This window comes from Camelus ferus, chromosome 27, assembly GCF_009834535.1.
Source record: "Camelus ferus isolate YT-003-E chromosome 27, BCGSAC_Cfer_1.0, whole genome shotgun sequence".
NCBI classification, from domain to species: Eukaryota; Metazoa; Chordata; class Mammalia; order Artiodactyla; family Camelidae; genus Camelus; species Camelus ferus.
Genome location: NC_045722.1, coordinates 25,977,958 through 26,000,560, shown reverse-complemented (window position 1 = coordinate 26,000,560; position 22,603 = coordinate 25,977,958). Strand labels below are relative to the sequence as shown.

Below are 22,603 nucleotides of genomic sequence, written 5' to 3'. Positions count from 1 at the left end.
GCCCTGTGATGTGTTGAAGAAAATGATTTATTGCTTTTAAAACTAGGATTCCAGCTGTTCCATGCATCAAGTGATAAAAGAGGTCCGCTCAGAACATAAGGGTCGTCTTCTCTCAGTGCATAATCCTGCCCACGCCTGCCTTGTGAGAAGGCTGCAGATACGGCCGTTTGGGTACCGCCTGCAGCATCTTTTATTGCATCTTCCTGCAGCCTCCTCAGAAAGCCTGCTGAGAGGTCTGTGGCAGGTGTGATGCTTCCAGGGGAGGCCTTCCTGAATCCTCTTGCTCAAAAGCACTCGGGGCACTTTTTTCTACATGCTGTCTCTGTCTTTCTTTGAAGTACGGATATAGTAGAACATATCCTAAACACGTCCGGAGAAAAGGTAACTGCAGAAATGCGGGAGAAGATTTAAGCTCTGCCAAGAGCGATCAGGCCGCACGCGACGTCACGACTTCTCACCAAGTTTCTGCATTTGCAGGGTGTTGCCAGCGGCTCCCTGTCAGTCAGTTATAAACCCCCCATCCTGCAAAGAGCCTGCACTTTAAAATTATTCTAGTTCATTTATTTATGTAGAAACATCATAAGCCACACTTTTAAAAAACTACTTTAAAACTAAATATTATACTAATTTATTTTCCTTTCCACCAGTGTCCTGAACTAATGAGATTTCGATCAGTAAACTGGATTGAAGGAGTCTCTGGGCTGAAAGAGAATTCTCAGAAACGAGATTAGGGAAGAACCAGTGCTCTGGAGGTTTCCGGAGATACTCCTCAGGGTCATACAAGTGACATTTTGTGCCTCACCTACTTCTCCTTCGTCGTGCCTCCTTGAGGACTTCGTTGGAGTGGCTCCTTGCTGTGGTTGTCCCGGGGGTACAGTCCTAAATCCATCTCCTGGGAACCCTGAGGTTGCAGGCTACGGTCCTAAATATTCACTCAGTGGCTGGCGTGAACGGGGCGTGGGCCTGGCCCTGGGCTCTGGGAGGGAGCAGGGGGTGCCTGGCCCAGCGGGGTCGCTCACTGGCCTGTGAGGTTTCAGCAGTGCGCCCCGGACAGCATCACGCAGACTCTTAGTTGGAGGGGTGTGGAAGCAGGAAGCAAGCCACAGGAAGAGGGCTCTGTGGACTGGGTGTGGAATCTCAGAGCCTGGAGCCAGCGCTCCCGGAGCTCAAGGTCACACTCTGGAACTTGCTGGCAGTGTGACCCTTGGTGATCTCCTGGGTCCTGGTTTGGTAGGACTGTTGAGAGGAGTGCATGAGTTCATGTAAATAAAGAGCCCAGAGTGCCTGGCCCAAGCTGACAGCAGTTAGCTGCCATTAATCAAAATGCGTGGGTCCAGGAATGAGGCGTACTTGAGTCTGAGGACAGACAGTCTGGTGACTGATCAGAACTTTAAGACTGGAAAATGTGTGACATCATTCTGCTGGATTAGAGAGCACGATGTAACTGACTCCTAATTGCTTATCTGAGGGTTTTTAAGAATTGAGATTGTTTGGGGTTTGCATTTCTATCCCTAATACATACCCCAGCATCTCACCCACTCAATAGGTTGAAAACTGAATGGTTATTGAACTGAGAGAGGAGATTTGACTGTCATTACTAAGTATGTATTCAACCCTAGTCAAATGAATCGTTTCTGCAAAATAGATACTGTATAAAGTGGTAACATTGTATATTCAAATATTTAATGCATGAAAATACTGTGTCTTGACAGGAAACTCTGCATAAAACCTCTTTATAAAATTAAGTACACCCAGAAGGAGTTTTATTCCATGAGTGTATTTTTATAAAAGACAACAAAAAAAATGTCTGAGTTTATCTCAACAAGTATTTAGTCAGTTTCTACCATGATTTAGCAAACAGGTTTTGGAAAAAGGATTTCAACCCCTTTCCAGCTCAAGTGGAAATGAAGTAAGACGCTTTTACTCACTCTAACTTCTAACCCTACCAGTGGCGTGCTGCGTTATAGCTCATAGCACCTTGTGGTTGAGTTGTTTCACTGGGGTCCCTGGGAGAATGGAACCTGACAAATAAATTCGCCCAAGTTGAAGTACAGGAAAACCGACCCTCAAGGATGGTAGTGATTTGACCAAATCTACATAGTAAAGCTAGAAAGGACAGACATGCATCCCCAAGGTTCCTGACAGATGGGAAGCCCTGATGGATTTTTTTGACAAAGATTTTAAAAATTAGGGTTTTTTTTTAAGCTTTATGTAAATGATCAGGTCCCCCACTTGTACATACTCATGTTATAAGGGTTCTTACAAAACCAATAAAGAGTTGCTGACAGTGTCCACAGCGTCTCCTTCACAATCTCACATTAATGTCTGTTCTTGACGAGCAGTGCTTTTATGCATGTTTCTAAAAACTGTTGTTGGGATTGGAGGCCTCCAAATTCTTTTTTATTTTTTGGCAGGGGAGGTAATTAGGTTTTTTATCTAACAAAGGTGCTGGGTCTTGAACCTAGGACTGCGTGCCGGCTAAGCCCGCACTCTACCACTCAGCTATCCCCGCCCCTGGATGCCTTCAAATCCCCAACCCAGGGACCTGGAGTGGATGAAGCCAATGTCCAGGAAGCCTGAGTGGTGAGAAACGGGCCTCTGCCTTCCAGTCCACCCTGTGCTTTGTTGCCAGCTAAGCAGCCACGCAACGCCATTTTCATTAAGCCGTTTCTCAGCTGCAGACCCTTGGGTGCTGGTCTTTGTCCGCAGCATAGGCTTGAGTCTCCTTCACCTTGGATCCAAGTCTGGGTCCGTCCTCTCCTCTCCAGTTTCGCGCACAAGCATCCCCAACACAAAGCCTTTGTTTCAGTTGCTGCCTTCCAGCTCTTCCTTCCACTCCCGTGTGCTCCCTGCAAGACTTCCGCTGCTGCTCCAGACCTCGTTTGATGTATTTTCTTCCCCTTTTTCTTCTGTCCATACCCAGTACATTCATCCATGGACAGCTGAGCCACCAGCACCTCTGACTGGCCCTCCTTGAGCGTCTCTCCCAGTTACCTTGTTCCTTTGCAAAAGCTTTGACTCACACGCTGTGGTGTTCCTGTCAATTGCCATATGTTATTACTCTCACTCTCGTATGTATCTGGCATTCATTTAAAATCTTTTGAATTAATTTATGTGCTCATCACCATGTGCTCGGGATTCCCACAAAATGCCCCAACCTGAAATGCAGAATTCTCCTCGAAAGTCAAACAGAGAAAAGAAAAAAGAAAATTCTCACTTAGTCCCATTGTATATCACTCCCTATTTAAATACACTGGGTTTCTTGGAAAGTCCTGGATCTGTTACCAATATTCCTTCTTGATTCAGAACTACATTTTTCAATGAAGGACTTTATAAAGTGAATATTCAGATTATCCTTTGGCATCTACAGTCTATAGGATTAAGCCAAACCGGAAAACACGCCTGGGTGGCCTTTCCAAGAAAGGGGAGGGAGGTCAGATTAAAGAGAAGCGACCACAGAAGGGAGCAGCTTGCTGTCACCTAGATGTGAGCTCACGTGACCTTTCATTTCTGCTTTAACCATGGAAGTAAATTTTTTTTTACTGCAGTTCATTAATTTCTACTTAATGTGTGGTCTTGTTCTCTACAACTCATTAGTGATTTATGGTTAAATTTCGGGAAATAGTGAAAATATGTTACAATAAGTGCACATTTAGATTAGTCTTTGAAATTCTTTTGATTGAAACTTGAAAAGACATTGCCCTTCTTCGTAAGTTTTGGAATCATGTAAGAAATTTTTATTAAACTTAATTTTTAAACCTGTTCTAGATAGGCAAGCCATAAAAAATTGGGGTCTGAAATTTTCTTTCAAAAATATTTAATAAAGCAAATATTATATCTTTTTTTTTTTTTTGGTGGTGGGGAGGCAATTAGGTTTCCTCATTTGTTTATTTATAGAGGAGGTGCTGGGGGTTGAACCCAGGACCTCGTGCATGCTAAGCACACACTCTACCACTGAGCTATACCCTCCCCAGCATCATTACTTTCTGATTTCTGAAATTAAGCCAGTGTCTCAAGCAGGATCTCAATAAAGGAAGGATTTTCATTCTTTTATCTGATTTCTGTTTAGTTAAACATAATAAACATACAGGTATTGCTGAAGTATTTGGATGTGCCAGAAACACTGACCTGAATGACCTTAAAGCAAACAGACCTCAATTCATTAAAAAATATTTGAGAATATTAAGTAAATTGTCAAACCTTCTAATAGAATGTAATTAATTCAACAACACCCTCCTAGGAAGGTTGAGAATTTTTCTCATGCTTTATTTTTAATGCCAGAACTTATGGATCTTTTTTAACTTAATCATAATTTTTATAACTTTTTTGAATGTGCACATACAGAAAAATGTAATATAGAGTCAAGTGATATATCAGAAAGCGAACAGTTGTGTAACTGCCATCAGGCCAAAAAGTAAAATGTTGTAGGCACTCCGAGATCCCCACTTTGACCCTTCCTAATTTCTTTTCATCCCTCCTTCCCGAAGGAAAGCACTGTCATGTTACTGTATAGTTAACTTTGTGGTTTTGAACCTTATTGAATGGGATAATAGAGTTTAAATTATTCAGTGACTGCCTTCTTTAACTGAACATGATGTTTGTGAAATCCATCCATATCACTATGGTTCATTTGTATGGTTCATTTGTTGTCCTTGCCAAACGACTATGCAGATACACCACAATTTGCATTCCACTCGTCTATTGCAGCTGGAGATTTACGAGTAATACCACTGTGAACATTCTTGGACTTGTTTTTTGTGAATTTATGCTCACATAAATACTGAGAATATACTTAAGTGTAATTGTGAATGGTCAAGATTAATGATTACGCCAACCTATTTTCCAAAGTGCTTTTTACCCATTTCCATTCGTAACAGTGATGTCTGAGTGTTCCTTGCACCCCATGTCCTTGCTGATGTTTCACATGGAAGTCACCTGCTGGGTGTTGGCTGATGTCTTGTGGTTCTAACTTCCATTTCTCCCAGTGCTAGTGAGACTGAGGCACCTTTCCCTAGTGGCTGTTTGGAGATCCTCTTCGGTGAATTGACTATGCAAGTCTTTTTCATAAATTTTCTGTCCGTAATTCGTTGGAGTTCTGAATTCTGAATGCAAGTTTATTACAGGTTATATGTTACAGAAATGTATTTTTACACTGAGAGCTACAGTCCACCCAGAACTGATTTTTTGTGAGTGGTGTGACAGTTTCATTATTTTCCACAGCACCATTATTTTGCAGCAACACCTTTGTCATAAATTGTGTGTGTGTGTATCTGTTGTTGGAGTTTTCGTTCTGTACCATGGGTTTCTTTATCCGTGTTTGTACACTTACCTCACTGTGTTAATTACTGTAGCTTTAAGTAGAGCAGAACCTTCCTTCTGTTTCTTTTTATTTGCTATTGACTTGATTATTCTTGGCCCTTTACATTTCTGTATAACTTTTATAATCAGATCATTAATTTTCATTTTAGAAAATGGTTTGACTTTTTACTGGGAATTCATTAGTTAACTGAGAGAAGGATGACACTGTTACAGTTCTTTCAGTCTGCGTGTTTTATTTCTCCATTTCTTTCAGTCTTCTTTAAACTGTCTAAGCATTTTAGAGTTTTCTGTATAGATATCTTGCACGTCTTCATGAAACTTTCCTATATGTTTGATGTTTTTTGATGTTATTATCTATGGTAACATTTCCTCAGCATAATTCCGTTTGTTGCTGATATATAAGAACACAATGATCTTGTATTGAACAACCTCACTACAGTGTTTGTTATTTCTGCTAATTTATCTGATATGATATTTTCACATCTTCCCAAGCACTGCAGGGGCCTTTGCACACTTGGGCTCCATATTTCCTCATCCTGACTTACATATGCTACTGTCGTTATGTATCATAATTTTATATATATTTTAAACCCTATACCATCTTATTGTTATTAAATGCAGGAAAATTTCACTTAGGTGTAATTATAAATACCTTCTTTCTTTTGTTATTCATTCTTTCCTTTACCTCCAAGTCTATCTGAATGTTTCCTTCTGCTTGAAGAATTTTTTTAAAATATTTTCTTTGGTATGAGTTTCCTGATCGAATTTCTTCTACAGTTTTTTTTAATCTGTATATGACTTTATATCATATTTATTATAGGATGAGTTTACTGGTTACAGAAAACTAGGTTGGCATTTTTTTCCTTTTCCATTTGAAGATACTTCTTCATTATCTCTAGTGTCTTTTGTTTCCATTGAGAAGACAGTTGTTGGTCTAATAGGTGTAACTTTCAAATTAATCTATTTTCCCTCCCCCTCAAGATGATTTTTATAATTTTTCTCTTTTTTTATTGAGGTATAATCAGTTTACCATGTTGTGTCAGTTTCTGGTGGACAGCACAGTGCTTCAGTCATACATGAACATACATATATTCATTTTCATATTCTTTTTCACTGTAAGCTACTACAAGTATTAAACATATTTCCCTGTGCTGTACAGGATAAACTTGTTCATCTATTTTATATATACCAGTCAATACCTGCAAATCTCAAACTGCCAGTTTATCCCTTCCCACCTGCCTCCCCCTGGCAACCACAAGTCTGCATTCTATGTCTATGAGTCTGTTTCTGTTTTATATATAAGTTCATTTGCCTCTTTTTTTCTTTTTTAGATTCCATGTATGAGTGATATCATATGGTATTTTTCTTTCTCTTTCTGGCTTACTTCACTTAGAATGACATTCTCTAGGGCCACCCATGTTGCTGCAAATGGCATTATTTTATCATTTTTTATGGCTGAGTAGTATTCCATTGTATAAATATACCACAACTTCTTTATCCAGTGATCTGTTGATGGACATTTAGGTTGTTTCCACGTCTTGGCTATTGCAAATAATGCTACTATGAACATTGGGGTACAGGTGTCCTTTTGAATTAGGGTTCCCTCTGGATATATGCCCAGGGGTGGGATTGCTGGGTCATATGATAAGTCTATTTTTAGGTTTTTTCCTCTGTTTTTTATTTCATTGGCATTTATGATGTACCAAGATAATAGTTTTCTCTCTAGTTATTCTTCTTGGAGTTTGCAGATCTTCTTGAATCTTTGGCCTGAGGTCTTCAGCAGTTTTAGAGCACTGATGTCACTGCTGATTGTGCTCCGTGTTTTCTCTCTTCTGCTTCAAGGTTCCAGTTTAAGTTCTGACAATTCCAACATTGCCTTTTGTCACTATATCTTTTGTATATCTCACTTTGCTTTCTGAATTTTTTTGGTTTTTTTTTTCTCTTCTTGCTTCACTCTGGAAATTTTCTTCTGGCTTATCTTTCAGTTCAACCATTCTTTCTTCATCTGTGTCTGATCTGCTACTATTATATGTGGAAAAATTATGGATACAGTTCAACATCTATGATGATGTTTTCTTTCTTCAGAGAAGATTTATGCTTGTCACACAGCTAGAGGCATTACCATTCCAGGACAAGCTGCATTTGCTTTCTGGGATCTGAGTGATTCTGAGTTCAGATTCATTTCTTCTGCATGTTTGAATCCTGATTAGTCTTTATGTCTTGGACAGAGCTCTTTGGAATCCTCACTTGGTGGTGTCTCTCTCCAGTTTTTGCTCCTTTTTTTTTTTCTCTCCGTGAGCCTGTCAGATGTTCTATTCAGCTTCTCATCTTTCTGTTCTAGAAACTAGAGCTACCTGAAAGATGGGGCTCACCTCTCTGCAGTTCATCTCCCAAGCCTTGGCCCAGCTTTTTATGGGCTGGTTATCTGTCCAGTGCCTTGAAGGAGGTGTGTTTACATTTTGTCCATTTTTGCTAGTTGTTTCTAGTAGAACGGTTACCTATTCCACAGTATTCACATACCATGGCTTATTTTTCACTCCTCTTTATTTTGTTAGAAAAATTTACAGTTGTTTTGACATTTAATTATTACTTAGCTTGGACTATTAGTTACATGAGAGTAAAAAAAAAAAGAAGGAAATTTGGGGTACATTTTTATAATCACATTTCAGAAAATACAAATCATTTAATTCTGTGTTTTTCTGGTAACATTATAGAGAGGAAACACTTACCCAGAATACTGTGCTATTGAGGAAAGTGCTGTAAAGCTCAAAGTCAGGACATCTGAGTCCTTGGTTGCAACAATAAGAAGCTGTGAAAATGTGAGCAGAGTACTTGAATAGCAGATAGTAAGGGGGTTAGATTAAAAGAAATACTGTGTGACTTTTACCTCAGCAAGTATACCCAGCTAACCATCAAAGAGCCCTTCACATATCACTGTGGACCCAGCATCCCTGCATTGGGACTTCAGCTTTTGTACTGGTCTTGATTGTATATTCTGCCAACCCACAAAATTAGACATATACAGACTTGTGCAAAATCTGAAATTTATTTCTAACTTTTTAGTTTTCTTTGAGCTGAAAGACTGCAATTTTTGACAAATTCATGGAGAACTGATTACTTAATATACTTCTTTAATTATGTGGTTTTTTATTTCTCTTCTTCTTTTTCTGGATATATTTGAACTGATATATTATGACTTCATTTCAAAGTAATTCTGCCAAGATCAGAAGAAAGAAAAAGGATCTAAAAGTGAATGATGGTGAAACATTTCTTTTAGGATATGTGAATTTTCCATTCTTCAAAATCAACTTTAAAAATACTATTCTGCTCTTCGATTATGATTATGAAACAAATTACAAATTTTTTTAAATGTCCGCATGTCACACTGTTAATACATACATTTAATTTTCTCTAGATTCCATCTGTGAACTCCATGCTTTAGTTTTTTTTCTAAACTGAAGCCCTCTGATCAAATTATTGCTCATTGGGTTCTATAAATAACATTTACTTTTGGTCTAGAGACAATGTTAAGTGAAATGTTAAAGAAGGAATTATCATCTGTAGCTCATTGTCTTTTAAATTCTAGGGACAAATCCCTATTCTTTTCTTCCCCCATTGGCTTCTGTTAGAAGGATCCTTAGAGACAATCCACCTGTGCTTTCCAGTCAAATACTACCCCTAGTCCCTTAGTCTGAAACGGCAGAACGACAGCAAACTTACTCTCAGCTTAACTATCTCATCTTGTTGCTATAAAATAATTCTCCTTTAAGGGCTCTTGATCTATGAAATACATCTCACTATAGATGCCACATTTCTTCAGAAACTCATTGCTTCAAACCCCATTTGCAAAAATAATTCTTGTCTACCTTCATCTTTTGGAATTGCTCTTAAGATTTCCAGTTGTGTTATTTATAAAATATGCTCAATGTAAAAAAGCTTAGATTACAGAAGTCTGAGCACAGAAGGCACCATAGAATGAGAAAAGGGGAAGGAAGACAGAACTTACCTTTACTGAGTGTGTATTTTGGGCCAGATAGTATGTTTGCTACTTGATATGAATAAATTAAGCCATTTAGTTTCCAGTAAAATACATGTAGTAGGTATTCTTCTTATAACAGAGTTATTGAAATACAGTTAATGTACCATAAAATTAAACCATTTCAAGTATATAATTCAGTGGCTTTTTAATGTCTTTACAGAGTTGTGTAATCATGACCACAGTCAATTTCAGAAATTTCATCACCTCAGAAAGAAACCCTGAACCCAGTAGCAGTCATTCCCCATTTCCCTTAACCTGTCTCCCTGGGCGACCACTAATATGCTTTCTGACTCTATGGATTTGCTTATTCTGTACATTTCAGATGAATGGAATCATACAATATGTGGTCCTCTGTGACTGGCTTCTTTTCCTTGGCATGATGTTCTCAAGGTTCACCCATGTTGTGGCATGAATCAATACTTCATTCCTTTTTTTTATTGCTGGATAATATTCCATTGTATGTATATATCATGTCTTGCTTAACCATTCATCAGTTGGGCTGTTTACACCTTTTGGCTGTCAGGAATAAGGCTGCTGTGAGCATTCATGCACACAGTTTTCTGTGGACGTATGTTTTCATTTCTATGAGGCATGTACCTGGGATCATAATAGCTGGGTCACATAGTAACTATGTTTAACCTTTGGAGGAACTGCTGAACTGTTTTCCAAAGTGGCTGCACCATTTAATGTTCCCACAAGCAGTACAAGAGAATTCTGATTTATCCACATCCTTACCACCATGTGTTACTGCTTGTCTTTTGGGTTGTAATCATCCTGATGAGTAGGAAGTGGTGTCTCATTGTGGTTTTGACTTGCCTTCTCCTTGTGAGTAAGATATTGAGCATCTTCTATGTGCTTACTGGACATGAGTCTTATCTTCTTTAGAAAACTATCTATTCAGATCCTTTGCCCATTTTTAAAGTGGGTTGTTTGTATTTTTTGTAAACCTTCTTTGTATGTTCTAGGTACAAATTCCTTATCAGATACATGATTTGCAAATATTTTCTCCCATTCTATGCATTGTGGTTTCATTTTCTTGTGGTTCCCTTTGGAGAATAATAGTTTGTAATGGATGGAGTACCATTTATCTATATTTTTTTCTCCTTTCACCTATGATAGTTTTGCTCCAATTTTACATAAAAGGAAACTGAGGATCTGTGAAGTAGTCAGCTTTCTGAAGGAATATCCCAAGTAAACCCTGAGACTGAACTTGGCTCGCTCAGATGCCCTTGCCCTTTGCTCCAGGGTCATAGGAGAGGGTCACAGGATACAACATTCTGGCTTTACTGTGAAAGATGAGAGAGTCATTGCCTGTTTGATACAATCTTAAACTCCAGTTTTGTTTTTCCTTGTTCTCTCTTTCCTATTTCATGTATCTCCTCTTTCCTTTATGGAATTTGTGAACATATCTTAATTAAGGTGACTAGTAATGGGGGTGGGAAAATTAGGAACAGCATTCTGAACATTAGGTTGTATTATAAAGTTATTAAGGTGGATGATAAATGGATGAGACAGTATGATAAAGACCCTAAGAGCAGCACTGAGCTCAAGACCATCATGGAAGAACCCCACGGTGGCCTCCTTGAAGGACAGATGTCTGTGCACAGGCCAGCTCTCCTGCAGTTGCTGAAGTATCAGCTTGTCACTTTATAGATACATTTGAGTAGGTCTTATCTCTCCGCAAAGGTGACATGGTTCTCCGTGTCCGCATTTTTATGAGTCCTTCAACAATACGAATGCCTCAGAGACTGCAATTAATTTAGGCTGGGTGAGAGAGCCAGGGCCCCGTTTCTGGCCACAACTTTCAGTGGATCTGGAGAGAAAGAGTTGAGATCAGCACCTTCAGTAGAGAGCTTTGCCAAGGAAGGCCCTGAACCGGAACGGTGCACTCGTGTTCGGGGACTGCACCTTCGTCCGTCGGCCCGGCAGGTCCTGGGGAGCCTGCCCGCAGCTGCGCTGGCACGTGGCCCTCGGGGCTCCTGGGCCTTGCTCTTGTCATTCTGAAGCTTCTGTTGCTCTTTTGAAGGTTATGTCTTGGTGCAGCTGACTCGCCACTTCTCAACTTTAAGTTCTCAGCCACTACTGATGACCATTTGGGGAGTTTCCTCCTTAGATACAGCTTGCAGCATGACCTCTGCGGCAGCTGTGTGAGGGCTCTGTCTAACAGAGCTTCCAGAAGACTGTACATGCTCTCCAAGGTGCACATCGGATGGAAAAAGCCTTTGCCAGGAAGAACCGGTCTCGCCACCTCTGACGACTCTTGTGTTTGAGAACATCCTGAGGCCTCTACCTCATGGCATCTCGGAAGCCTTTTCTTCATTTGGCCTTGTTGGATCCTTTGCCTTGGAGCTTCTTCTGCTTCCCTTCCTGTAAAGACTCTTATTTAACCAGGAGTAGCTCAATTCAGGTACCAGGAAGCCTCTCCCGTGTCACTAAATCCTGTGCCCTAGAATATTCGGTGTAGCCCTTACCGCTGGTCTACCAAGGCCAGGTCTGTATGAGTCTGTCCCTGACACGTAAGGAGCTAGTTGAGAGCATAGACTCTCCTCTGACTCATCTTTGTTGTCTCCCCGCCCCGCCACCAGTCCTACCTGTGGGATTGTGAGATTGGGATGGGGGTGGGGGAGCACATGGTGAATGCCTAAAAATTTTGTTGATCTGAAGTGGTATTTCACGTTTAAGAACCAGAATATATTTACTAAACAAACGCACAAGAAAATGGTATGTTTTCTTAATTCTAAGTTCCATCTTAGTGAGTATCTTGGTGAATTCCCAAAGGTTAAGGTAGTTTTGCAGTCTGAGTAGTATTCCCTTCCTCAAGGTCACTAATGACCTTCCAAATGCTTGACTCTGCAGTCATATCATTGGCCCCATGTTGCCCGGGGCAAGGACTCCCACAAGAGCATCCACTGGACTCCATTGCATGGGTATCAATATTGGCCTCTGTCGGGAACAGGTTCCCTGAAGAAGATGCACTTTGGAAAATGTTAAGAAAGTTGACTCAGAAAATGGAAAGTGGGGGAACACGGGAGATTGCATTATTCCTCAAAAATTACTTGCTGCCCTTCCCTGGGAGAGGACTAGGCTCTGCTATCTGGTGACGTGAAGACTGACAGTGAGACTTGCTCTGGACAGTGGAGTGTGGGGGGAAGTATGTGTGGTACTTCTCCCACGATGTCCAGCGCTGTTCCACATGCAGGAAGCTAAGTGGCTGTGTAGCACGAGAAAGAAAAATAATCTTCCTTGTAGAGAAACTGAGATTTGAGGGGAGTGGATATTGTGACAAATGGCTGGAGCATAGGGTCACAAATGCTAAGTGATGGGTAAGGCTTGAGATTGCCATGAAATTGCAAACTAAGATCCAATATTGAATTTACTTCAGTGAGGATGTTGAAGTTGCCAAGGCATTTCAAACTAAAAGTTAATACAGTTACTGTTTTGAGTATTAAACTTGCTAAGGAGTCCCATAAATAAACCCAATATTCCAGTTTTCATTCTTTCAGCACACAGGTGCGGTTATTAATAACCAAAGGTGGTGTAGACGTTTAGCTGGGTTTTACAGTGTATGGGAAATACAGTGCTTCGCAGACTCTGCCTAGGGGTTTGTACAGCTTACTAAGGAAGTTCTGACCTTGGTAAACATGAATAATTATGATTCTAAAGAGAAAGAAAATAACTAAAGAGGGTAATTATTTACAATTGGAGGGAAGAAGAAAGGATTTATGGAAGACGTGGCATTTGACCAAGGCCTTGAAGAATGGATAAGGGAAGACATTTTTAAGGGGAGAAGAGTAGGTGTGAGACAGCAGGGGCAGGTAATATGGACAATTATTTTGAGGTGATAAGGACACTTCTTGGCTAGAAAATGTTACGTTTAATGCAGAGACATGGTGGGAAATAAAATGCTAAAGTTAACTTGGGAAAATCTTTTGGAGAAACTAAAATTCCTGGGCGAATATTTTGACCTTTCTGGGAAGATAGAAAATATTGAACACTGGATGACTGTGCTTCTGAAATATGTGGATGGCATGTGGGGCCAGGGACCTGCAGGTGTCGAGGCCATGATGGGGCTTGGACCTGGCTTGTGAGCACACCATGTCTGTGACCCACATGGACATGGAATGTGATATAAAACAACAGAGTGTATCAAATCTTCGTCAAGGGAAGCTTCATTTCATAGATGAATGGAAATTGGTTGGAAAAATAGATGAGCTGGAAAAATTGGTTAGCTGTTTGTGGAACAAGAACCAATGTGCACATTGACTTCATATCAACCACAGAAATAATTGCCAGCCATCAAAATAGGTTTGTGGTTAGCTCTCTATTGTGAACTTATCTGAGCCTAAAAATTTTAAACTTTAAATATCATGGGGGAAAAAGAAATGAAATGGACAGAGTCAGCTAAGTACAAAAACTTAAGTGTTTCCATGCTCCCCATCTAACCTGGTATGTAAGTTTCTAGACAAATAACTAGGAAAATACTTGCAAAGAACACAAGCAAGGGTCAGTATCAAAGGAACTTACATGAACAGTAAAAGCAGTAAGAGGAACAGAAATTGAGAAAAATGAATGAATAATATAATTAGATTCTAAGATTAAATATTTAACAGGGGGAAAACGAACATTTAGGAGGTAATCAGTGAAAGAAAGTGATCGAAAGGATACATTTTTTCCCAAGGAAATTGAAAAGTTTTTTTTAAGAAATATTATGTCATATGGTTAGGTTTACCAAATGAGATAGGCACTTCCGTAAAGTGCACCTAGTAGCGTGTACACCGGTGTGGGGGTGGGTGGGCGTGGGTGTGTGTGGGGGAGTGGGTGTGGGTGGGTGTGGGTGTGGGTCTTTTGCAAAGTAACTTGGGAATGTGTGGCAAAAGCCTTTACCATTGGCTTGGCAATTCCTCTTTTCGCCCACTCATCCTAAGGAAAGAAGTCTAACCATAACAAAGGGTCTCTGCTCAGAGATACTCCTAAGAGTATTACTTTAAGTTTTGTAAAAATGTAAATTACCTAAATGTATAGCATTCAGGAAGATGTGTTTATAAACTACAGAATCCATATGGATGTATTTGACGGAAAATTAGGACAAGTTTAAAATTGTACTCATAAGTAATTTGTAATAAGCATGAAAATGTTTATGCTCTAGTGACACTATGTTATATGCATTGGATCAGAGCTGTGTAAAAAAAACCAAAAAACAAACTGCACACACACACACAGGCACACAAAGAATTGGAGGAAATTGCCAGGTTGTCAGCTTTTAAATGCTGGGTCTACTAGGTGATTGCTTTTCCCTTTTATATAATTTTGGCTAAAAATCTGGTTGATGCTAAAGTAGGAGCCCAGAGATTAAAGTCTTTAATCTTCTACATAGAAAAAGGAGTCAGACCAGAGAATCGGATTGACAAGGGGACAGAATATAAGGACAGAGAGGGATGTGAAGTCAGGGAAATGCATACGTTTGGGGGCAGGAGGGACTAGGAACCTGTCAGGCCTGGAGCAGGAGGAGATCAAGACAAGTGGGGTCGAGGAGGCGAGGGAAGGTAGGTAGAGTGCTTGCTTAGCAGGCACGAGGGTCCCGGGTTCAATCCCCAGTATCTCCATTAAAAAATAAATAAATAAATAAAACCTAATTACCTTTCCCCCGGCACCCCCTCCCCTCAAGAAAAGAAAAGCGAGGTTTCCTGAAACTTTCCGTGGAGCAATCTCAGGAAGAGGGTACCATCTGTCAGTGAAGGGAGGAGGGGGAGACAAGGAAGCTGATGATCAGAGAAGGCTGACCTTCCAGACGCTTCATTTGTGTCCAGAAAATTCAGAGCTGTGACATTTAAAACTGGTAAGGTGGACTATGGAAACGGACAGGAAGAACAGGAGGAAACAGAGGCCCCACTGGCCTCGCTCCAAGAAGAAAAACAAAATAAAACTTCAGAGGCAAATGTGTAAGTGCTCGTGGTGTGAGTCAGCGGGCTGTTTTCTGCTCCGCAGCGGTGGCGGTGGCGGTGGGTGCAGAGGTGCGCGCATGAGGGGATCGGCACTGGGATTCGAGCACAAGGAGGTGGACCGGGTGCTTCTCCGCCGCCCGCAGTGCCTCTGTGCCTTTTCTGTGGTGCGAGCAGAGCATGTCGGAGTTCGCGGCTGCCTGCGAGCCTCTCCCGCTCTCGGGGTGTCCCCGAGCCGCCCGGGTTGGTCCCGGGTCGGCGCCTCGACAGCTGTGCGCGGTGTCGCTCTAGGTGGACCGACAGGGCATCCCCTGGTGAAAATCGTTTTCAGCGCCATCTCCCGGATCTGCAGTGGGGAGGAAGGGGACCATTAACTGAAAAATAAACAGGATAGCTGGCACTGTTCCCTAGGCGAAGCGAAAAGCTTTCCCGAAGTTTTCTCGGGGGTAGTTCTCAGCATCTCACCTTAGAAGAGAAGCCTCGTCGTGACCTCATGCGCCGACTGCAAATCATTCCTCTGCCGGTTTCTCTGTGAAGACCGTCCGGCAGACGGAGGGAGGCAGGTTGCATGGCTGTGGACCCCTCCCCGCGTCCTGGGCTTGCCCGGCGCCTGCCGTTGAGCAGGGCAGCCCTGCGAGCTCTCGCCCGCCGCCGCGTCCGCCCCGCAGCGTAACCCTGTCTGTTCCCCGCAGGTGCCTACCCTCGGCTCTCTCTGAGCTTCCGGCTGAAGAGAAACATTGGCTACTTCATTCTCCAGACCTACATGCCCTCCATCCTCATTACGATTCTCTCCTGGGTGTCCTTCTGGATCAATTACGATGCATCTGCGGCCAGAGTTGCCCTTGGTACGTGCTCTTTGAAAATGATACCTGAAATGGGAAGTTTATTTCAACACGGCTTTTCTGACCTCATGACACCAGTCTTGCCCACAGAGCCACTTTTTATCTTGAAACACTAATTTCATGCATGACTCCCTTGATGCGTATTTAATTAGAAGGCTCAAATGGGAACTTTCATGCCCACGAAAGGGAAAATATGCTTGCTGAATATTTGCATAATAAAACTATTTTTGATACTAATTTTAAAGCAAGGATTAACATCTCCTGTTCAAAATTATTATGTGGCCCAGAAAGAAGACTTGATTAATTGTGCATTCTTTTTTAAGTCAGAAAAAGTCAAATGTTATACCATATAATTGGAATTACACAAATTAATGAGCATTCAAATACGTTATTAGATGCTGAGAGAATCCCAAGAGTTCTAGTGACCTTTTCTGGTCACTGGTCATTTGACAGCTGGACTGTTAGCTGATGTACAGTGTGTATTGTGTGTTACAGTATTATTTCTAGTATTTTTTGATAATTAAGGGAAGGCTTAGATTTTTAGAAAACAGTCTTCTCTACTGAATTAATTGTTATGAACCTTCATGGACAAAATAATCATTTAAGTACATTTTAGTAAGTGCAGAGTGAGGAGCAGTTGTCCAGCCCATCCCTTCTTTGGGTAGGGTTGAGTTTATTTCCTGGAAGTGAAATCGTCAATAATACCTTTCAGAATTGATGGGAAAGAATTACAACACATTTGCTGGGCACCCCACAGAGAAGCTTAAGAATCGGGGATCCAGTTGCTCCTGTTTCTTCCTCTTTCTATTTACTGTGTTTTCCCAGGAAGTGAAGTTGATTAGCATTTTGCTTCCAGGGGAATGTGTATACACGTGTGGACTGGATGCCTGGTTTAGACCCACAGATACATGACTTGCGCAGATTCAAGATCAGATTTTTTTTCCTCGTGAAGTAACGTACCATGGTGACCTGGATACCTATTTTTAAGGTGTTCGGTGAATATCAAAACACTGTAAGAAGAATAGAGTATTAAAAAATAGAAAGTGCTGTATTAATCATTAATCTACATCTAATGGGTATGGTAAGCTTTCTCCCAAAAAAAAACCTTCAGGGTTTTTTACAGCCCGCACATGTTACCTTGTAACATTGGTGTTTGCTGTAGGTTTTGCTTTTTTTTCTTGCTGATGTTATTAATATTACTAGATTACTCTTTGTCCAGCTGTTTTCTCTTCTCACCCAGAAAGTTCAGAGCTAAAATGAATTTGCAGGGGCAGACCCAAATTTTGTGGAACTGTTAGCTAATACATCAGAGGGGTCTCTTTAAGAAAAAGACTGTATAAAATCCACAAGTGCAGAATTTCTGAGACCCCCCTCCCCGAACCTGTAAGAGGCCTGAATTAAAGATCAGAAACCCAGAAGGGAGGGTGTAGCTCAGTGGTAGAGCACGTGCCTGGCAAGCACAAGGTCCTGGGTTCAATCCCCTGTACCTCCACTAAAAAAAATAAATAAATAAACCTAATTACCACCCCATCACCCCTCTTTAAAAAAAAAATAACGAAGATCAGAAGTTGATGTTCTGTGAGCTTTCAGTGAATCTGCCTCAGAGAATCCGTCATTTTGAGGTAATCACAGAATTACAAGTACCAAAGAACCATAATTATCTGGCATCACTGGAAGTGTGATGTACTGAAAACGTGAATTTCTCGATTTTCTAGATAATACAGACTCTATAGCTCCTTAATTGTAAAACACTGTCTCCCACAATATTAAAAAAATGATCCAGCTGGAGTGGGTTATAGTGGACACAACCTCATTATAGTGTATAAAAGTAGATTCCACTTTTTCTTAACAACATGGCATGATTACTATAAACCTAAATCATCCTTCTGTAGTTTTGCTGGGACAAAGAGATGGTCTGCCTATTGTAGAAAAGTGTGTTACAGCTCAGTGTTACAGCTCAGTTGTGACAGCAACCTGGATCCAAGCGAGAGACCAAGCAGCACTTGGAGGTTGGAGAGCTCAGGTTTATTAAGCCAGCAGGCCCAGAGGAGTTAACACTCCAAGCTTTGGACCCCGTCTGTAGGTTTACAGAGGCTTTTATAGGCTGCCAGTCTACACTTTGCAACATTTTGTAACATCATATACAAATAAGATATAACAAAGGTGACTAATTAGGAACAAGCTTTGTAGAAATGGACCAATCAGGTGTGAGAGAAATGGACCAATCAGGAATGAGCTCCAGGTAAATGAAGCACCACAAATGGACCAATCAGGAGTTACTTTAGAGAACCAATAGAATCTTAGGGGTAAGTTCCGCTTTCCTAGAAGTAAACTGTTTCAGAGTTTAAAAAGTGATATAATGCTGCTGGGCCAGGGAACCAAATGGTGCTGGCAGGACGGTAGTGGCCCTGCCTGGGGGTCCTGCCGTCATCTTCATGGAGCTTCCCACATCATGCCCAGGGTTGCTGAGGCATTACTGCTGGAGGTGTGCCGGGTTCTGACTGATGTCAGAAGTCTGGGAGGAAGACGTGAAGGCAGTAGTGAATGGGTGACTACCAGTATCGGGGTGGACCTGAGGCCAGGAGGTCTAGGAAGCTGTGATCTTTGAGCTGCAGTGTCTGGCCAGAAAGAAGTCCCACAGGCCCAGCTGTGAATGTGGGATGCCAGCACTCTCACTCCCTCTGTCCCAGGTTCTTCCCCCACAAGGCACGGTCCCTGAGCCTGGGTCTGTGCACAACTTGGGGAGTACCCGCTGGACGACTCCAGCTGGTGAAGGGAAAGTGTATCATGAACCCAGAGTAACAACAGCAATCATCATTAAGGCTGAAACTTACCAAATACCGAGGGGCCAGGTTCTCTGCAGGGCGGTGAGGGTGGTTACCTTATCCATCATGCAGGCAATCCAAAGCACGGTAGGCAGTGTTACTGTTCCCATTTTACAGAGCGGGAAAGTGAGGTCAGAAAGTGAGTCAGAGCTGATACAAAGCCTTGTAAGATTAAGTGTCAGAAGAGAGATTTTAATCCAATTTGACTCCAGGGCCCCCTCCCTTAACCACGACAGGTGATTCCTACAGTGTCAATAGACATGTGTTACACAGAAGCGTTATTTGGTTGTAAAAATGATGGTTTTTTTTTTTTAAATCATAGCAGAGAGTTATTATTGGTTATTCTGATTGAGGGGTCTCTCTGAATCTTTAAGATGCCAATGTGCTCAGTGCTTTTTGGAGGGGATATAGCCCTGGTTTGGAGGGCTTTGACTGGAGAACTCCCCCTCCCCCAGCCCCACTCCCATGTCTTGCTGAAAGGCTTTGAAAGGCTAAGAGTGCTGTTTGCCTTCATCCTGATTGGCTGCACAGTGGTGAGAGCTCCCGGCTTCTAAACGAGGTCTGAGATGAGGTCTGCGTGATGCAGGTCTGCACGGAGGGAGGCTCAGTGAAGACCCCGGGGCATGGTCCCTCTAGCACGGGCTCTGTCAGGCCTGGAGTTGTCCACGATTGTCTCTCTGTTGAGAAGGGAGACGCTGGCTCTTCACCCAGCTGTGCTGCGCAGATGCCCCGTGTGCTTCAGCATTTCATGCTTCTGCTGCCCAGGGTCTGCCCTCTACCTCTGTTAACCATTCGTGTTGGAAGCTACCAGACTGCAAAGTTGGGAGTTGTAATTACACGGTCTTCACGGTTTCCTCAAAACCCCTGAAGTCCACTTATCAGTGAATAATAATATTGATCCTTCTGGAAGTGGAAATTTATACTAAAATCACTTAGGCCACATTATCTTGATCATAAAGAAGAAAAACTATCTTTTGATTAAATGGTATAAATTATATTTTTATTATAAACACAGCTTTTCAAATATAATATTTCATTAACATAATATTAATGAGAAATAAACTGAGGCTAATAATTATCAAGACTTAACTGGTTGGTAAATGTTCAAAGAACGCAGAAGGGCACCACTTAGCCGTCTCCCGCTCTGCAGTCCGACGGGGTTCCCTTGGAGATCGGAAGTTCAAGGCAGTGCTGCCAGGACTGGGTCTCCTGCCAAGAAACTGGAGACTATCAGAGAGCGTATTTTTCTGTAATGCTGGCGATGATCACATTTGTCGTGAGTGTTAACGATGCCAGTTACCATGATCCAGTCACTGCTGTGTTTAAACTTCACAGCAGCTTTGTGGACCCATCAAGGCTCGCTCAGGTCGTGCTGCTGGGACGTGGCACAGCTGGGCTTTCTGGCTGGGCTGTGTGGTCCTACTGTCCAGGCTGTGAACCCCTGCTGTCCACCACAGTCCAGTTATCCGGATAGGAAGTAGGGTACCAAGCATCAGTGAATGTGTGGTCTTCTAAGCTGAGAGGTCTCATGAGCCTACCCTGGAAAGAGTCACCGCCAAGCCTTACTCCTCAGGGACTCCTGGAGCCGGGGGTGATGGGCCTGAGGCCAGCGTCCCTGCCCATTGTCCCCACGGCCACATGCACCAGGATGAGCTCCCGTTCCGTGTGCTGGCTGTCCCTGCCCTGTGTTCCTTTAGCCCATTTCCTGGGGACATCTCCTGAGGCTCGTGTTAACACATACTCACTCAGAATAGTCAACTGGAGAGCCAAAAGCAGTGACTAAGGCAGGGCACTCTCCAAAGTCCATTTGGAAGGAAAAACAAAAATAAGTTGTGGCAACAACATTACAAAATTTTTGAAGGCTGAGAGAGCACCTAATTTTGTAGCATCTGCATGGTGTTTTGCTTGTCTTTGTAAACTGTGATGATCGCATTGCCATTTTCAAATTTTAAAAATCCCCAGGTGCACAGGAATTTTATATTAAAGGGGACTCTTAAAATACCGATTTCCTTAGATTCCATCAGTGGACATTGTTGGCAGTCAGAGGTAAAGACAGTTCCATTCTGCACTTCCCTCCTCTTTTACAGCAGGTCAGAGCCGGGTGGAGGGAGCACGTGTTTGAGGACAGAAGCCTGGCCTTCTTGCCTCTTTGTTACCGAGGGCAAGTTCGTGCACCCGCTGCACCATGAGGCCAAACAAACTGAAACGTCAGAGTTTGGAGCAGAGAAAGGTTTACTGCAGGGCCGAGCAAGGAGGACGGGGTGGCTCGTGCCCAAGAAAACCCCGAACTCCCCGAAGGGTTTCAGCAAAGCATACTTAAAGGCAGGTGAGGGAGGGGGTGTCGCAGGGCACCTGATGAGCTGGCGCACAGTCCTCTGATTGGTTGATGTTGGGGTCACAGGGCATTAACACTGTCAACCCCCGGGTGCCAGAAGGTCTGGGGGCCACGTGCTCTCAATCAAGCAGTTAATGTCTTCCTTTTGGTGGTGGCTTTCAGCATGTGAAAAACTCAGGAAATCTACATGAGATACTAGTATCTGGGTCCTTCAGAGAGGAGCTGCAGCAGAGGATGTGGCGGAGGGGTCTGTCCCGGGAAGGCCCCATGGGGTCCTGCTCGGTTACATCTTCTCCAGGGGGGCGTGAGTGCGGGAAGCTCTGCGGCCTGGCGCTCCTCCAAGGGTGGTATGGGAATCCAGAGGGCATCAAAGTAAGATGCTTAATAAACCCACCCTCTCTCCTGGAGAGTTGGGTGGGGGTCTGGGGAGTTGGAGAAATGGTCTGGTGAGACTGTGCGAAGAGGGAGATTCAACCTCTTGGGCCTGCATGATCTTCTGGTCTTGGTGACATCATTGGTTTTTTGAGTTACTGTGACCAAAGGACCATGGCTGAGGCTCTCACCTTTTTGAGGGAAGGCCTGACTAGCAGTGACCCTCTCCTTTGGGTCCTGGAAGGCACGTGAGTAATCGCATTCCATGGCATGAGCTGCCTGGGTAGAAAAGAGCTGACTCTTTGGAGCTGCCTTGCTTTGGGGAGGCATCTTAATATTTCAAAAGTACTGTGTCAGAAAGAACAGGCCAGCTTCAGTAATGCCCATCCCACCAAGAAGTGAGTGGTACAGCCCATTCCTCCACGTGTGTGTGGCTTCACTCAGCTCAAAAAGCTCAGGTCACGTCACCAGCCAGCGTGTCCTCTGCTCTCTGTGGCTTCAGGTCATCGATGTGGAATCTTTGTTCACCAAGAACATGCCCAGTGCTACGGGAGAATTACAAAGTTTGTTCCTTGCTTGTTGTTAGAGATAAAACTTAGCTCCATTAGGGAAAAATGAGATTATTCACACGATACTATCTAGAGAATTCAAAATAATGACATGAAAAGGAAAAAAACCCTAGGATCTGATCAGTTGCCCGAGAGCATGGTAAGATGCCGTGCTTTGAGTCAAATCATTAACCCTTGACCTGTCCTGAGCATATTATGTACCCTCTGTCTTAGTTGAGAAGGGAAGTCACTCTGTGAGGTCATCTGTCCCCAGAGGCTTCACTCAGACATTCCCCGTCTTTGCACTCAGGGCTGGATCATGTCCTGAATGGTTTTAAGTCATTGCCTCATTCCCCTTGCTTCATATGGCCTCGTGGCAGTGTC

The 22,603-nt window shown here is 42.6% G+C and overlaps 1 protein-coding gene across 2 annotated transcripts in view; it reads left to right on the top strand.

Annotated features, from left to right (window-relative positions):
* The window catches only part of GABRB3 (gamma-aminobutyric acid type A receptor subunit beta3), a 224,166-nt gene that overhangs the window by 186,976 nt on the left and 14,587 nt on the right, over positions 1-22,603 (top strand). For both annotated transcript variants that reach the window (XM_032469269.1, XM_032469268.1), the window contains exon 7: positions 15,990-16,142. In XM_032469269.1, the coding sequence (XP_032325160.1) occupies positions 15,990-16,142 (153 nt within the window). The remainder of the gene's footprint in view (positions 1-15,989; positions 16,143-22,603) is intronic.